We start from the raw sequence: 2,607 nt of genomic DNA, 5'->3' as shown, positions 1-2,607 counted from the left end.
GCTTTAGAGCATTGTGGTCTGAAAATATGCAGGGAATGATCCCAATCTTCACAAATATTTTAACATTTATATTATACATAAATTTTGTGTTTGAATGAACTGTGTAGTTCTTGGTAAAACAGGGATATCTGGCAAAATGCACATCGTGGTCATTAGTTAATATCACTATTATCCCTAGTAGAATCATCACATCTTTTGATCTTTTCCTGCTAATTGATATTTAGATCTCAAACAAAACTGCATGTCTTTACAGTGTATAACATGATGATTTGATACCCGCATGTGTTGTGAAGTGATTATATTAACACACCCCTTGCCTCACAGAGATTATGTGTGTGGTGAGAACACTTAAGATCTACTCTCTCAGCACACATCAAGAGTACATACAGCATTGCTAACTAGGGGACCAGGTTGTCCATCATACTCAGGACTGTCCATCATACACAGTGATTAAGTCATAGACCTCTGCTCTGTCCCATTACAGCTACTACATGAGCAGTTACCAACTCCTCACAACCCACAGCACCTCCCTGAGAACTAGGTGCTCACATTCCACGCAATGCCTCTCTAGATGCTTACAGCTCATTTCCCTTCAGAGCAAGTATATGGATGATTTCCAAACATATGGAGCCAGATTTCATTTGCATATATGCAAATTTTATAAATTACATAAAAATCTTTTAATTATATATGTTAATAATTTTTGGTTCATTATTTTCCTTCCTGAATTTAAATATGATTTTCTCTTTAAGAAGATTTTCACCGTGGAGACTTTTGATAAAAATTTCCCACTTTTTTCTTTTAATTTTCTGCAACAAATGCCTCTGGAATGTGTTTGCTTTTTTTCATATTTAAATATTTTTATAGTACATGCAACTCACAGAAAGAATTAATTCTATATCATTGTAATGATAATTAAGGTAGAAGTGTTTAAAGCATTTTTTTTGTGGAAAGAAATAATGTGCTCCATGGAGTTATTAGGGAATTGAGAGTCATGTGGGACAGACATATGTGGGAACACTGCCTCCAGAGACCAGGGCAGATTCACAGGAGATGCTCAGAAGCTAGAAAATGTCTAATAAAAAATGAGAATTTGCCAGACTTCTAAGATATAATCTGGCAATGTATACAGCAAGCCTAGACTGACATATTTTGGAACACCTGTCTAGTATTGGACTCATCTATCAAAATTCTTTGGTAACCAACTTCCTTCCAGAATTTGGCAATCAGCAGTTTGACTGTGACTACAGAGGTGTCTCCAAAATTACAGCTGCTATTATTAAAGAAGGTCCTCACAAAATAGATTGCAGAGAGCATACTGCAGAGATCAGTTTTGTTTTCTTTATTTACTCCTGGGTTGTGTGTGCATCTTTTCAAAAAGCCGATTTGCATGGTCCTCCAGGATCTACCCATGAGTCAAAACTTTCTTCTTACCCAGGGTTCTCTGGAGAGCTGCCTTGACCTCCTTGTTCCGTAAGCTGTAGATGATGGGATTGAGCATGGATGTCACCACTGTGTAGAACAGAGCTAGGAGTTTATCTATTCCTGGTGAATGGCTGGCCTTGGGTCTCAAGTAGGTGACAGACCCAGAGCCATAGAAAAGCGTCACTACAAGCAGGTGGGAAGAACAGGTGGAAAGAGCTTTACGGCGGCCCTCAGGGGAGGGCATGATCAACACAGCAGCTAGGATCCTGCCATAGGAAGCAATGATTAGTAAAAATGGACTGGAAATGCAAAGAATGGCGACAACAAAAACTGCAGCCTCATTATGGGATGTATCACCACAGGCAAGAGCCAGGATAGGGGGAAGGTCACAGAAGAAGTGGTCTATTTCACAGGGGCCACAGAAGTTCAAGGAGAAAATGTAGTTGGTCTGGCCCAAGCCTACCATGCAACCCACTCCCCAGGAAACGACTGCCAACTGGGCACATACCCCACGGCTCATTCGTGTTGCATAGTGCAGTGGGGAGCATATGGCCATGTAGCGGTCAAAAGCCATGGCTGCCAAAAGACAGCACTCACTGATAGCAAATAATGTGAAGAAAAACATCTGTGTAGCACACCCCTCCCGGGAGATACCCCGGGCTTCACTCACGAGGCTCTGCAGCATCTTGGGTATGACTGAGCATGTGTAGCCAATCTCTAAGAGAGACAGGTTGGCCAGGAAGAAGTACATGGGTGTGTGGAGGACTGAGTTGGTCCAGATGGCAAGGGCTATGAGGGCATTTCCTGTGAGGGAGAATAAAAACATGAGGAGGATGAGGGTGAATAAAAGGAAACACTGTTCTCTGACCTCAGAGAACTTGGCAAACATGAAGTACTTGACAGACAGGCTGTTGTCTTGCCACGAGGAGCAGCTGAGGTTCATGACCTGGGGAAGAGGACAGCAAGGAAAATGCCGTTCAGCTATAAACGCAAATCTCTATATTGCTTTTAATGAGCTCTAGTAAGTCAGAGAGATACACTTCTTACCTGCAATTTTAAAATTCAAAACACACGTCTTCATGCCTTTACCAACCAAATCCTGTTCTGTGTTCACAAAGCCAGGGGATCCAATAAAAAATACACCTAGTCACCAAGTAAAATTGAAAACAAAACAAAACAAAA

The 2,607-nt window shown here is 41.3% G+C and overlaps 1 protein-coding gene across 1 annotated transcript; it reads right to left on the bottom strand.

Annotated features, from left to right (window-relative positions):
* Window positions 1-1,405: 1,405 nt before the first annotated feature.
* On the bottom strand, window positions 1,406-2,368 carry LOC132006573 (olfactory receptor 10C1-like). Its single transcript, XM_059384459.1, has one exon. The coding sequence runs from the start codon at window positions 2,366-2,368 to the stop codon at window positions 1,406-1,408; it is 963 nt and encodes a 320-aa protein (XP_059240442.1).
* Between the last annotated feature and the right edge of the window lie 239 nt (window positions 2,369-2,607).

This window comes from Mustela nigripes, chromosome 18, assembly GCF_022355385.1.
Source record: "Mustela nigripes isolate SB6536 chromosome 18, MUSNIG.SB6536, whole genome shotgun sequence".
In the NCBI taxonomy this organism is placed as follows: Eukaryota; Metazoa; Chordata; class Mammalia; order Carnivora; family Mustelidae; genus Mustela; species Mustela nigripes.
The sequence above is the reverse complement of the archived record's forward strand: the minus strand, read 5'-3'. Positions and strand labels throughout refer to the sequence as shown.

Bases quoted from the DNA above. Each gene is read 5' to 3' on its own strand.
- LOC132006573 (XM_059384459.1), bottom strand. From the start codon at position 2,368: ATGAACCTCAGCTGCTCCTCGTGGCAAGACAACAGCCTGTCTGTCAAG.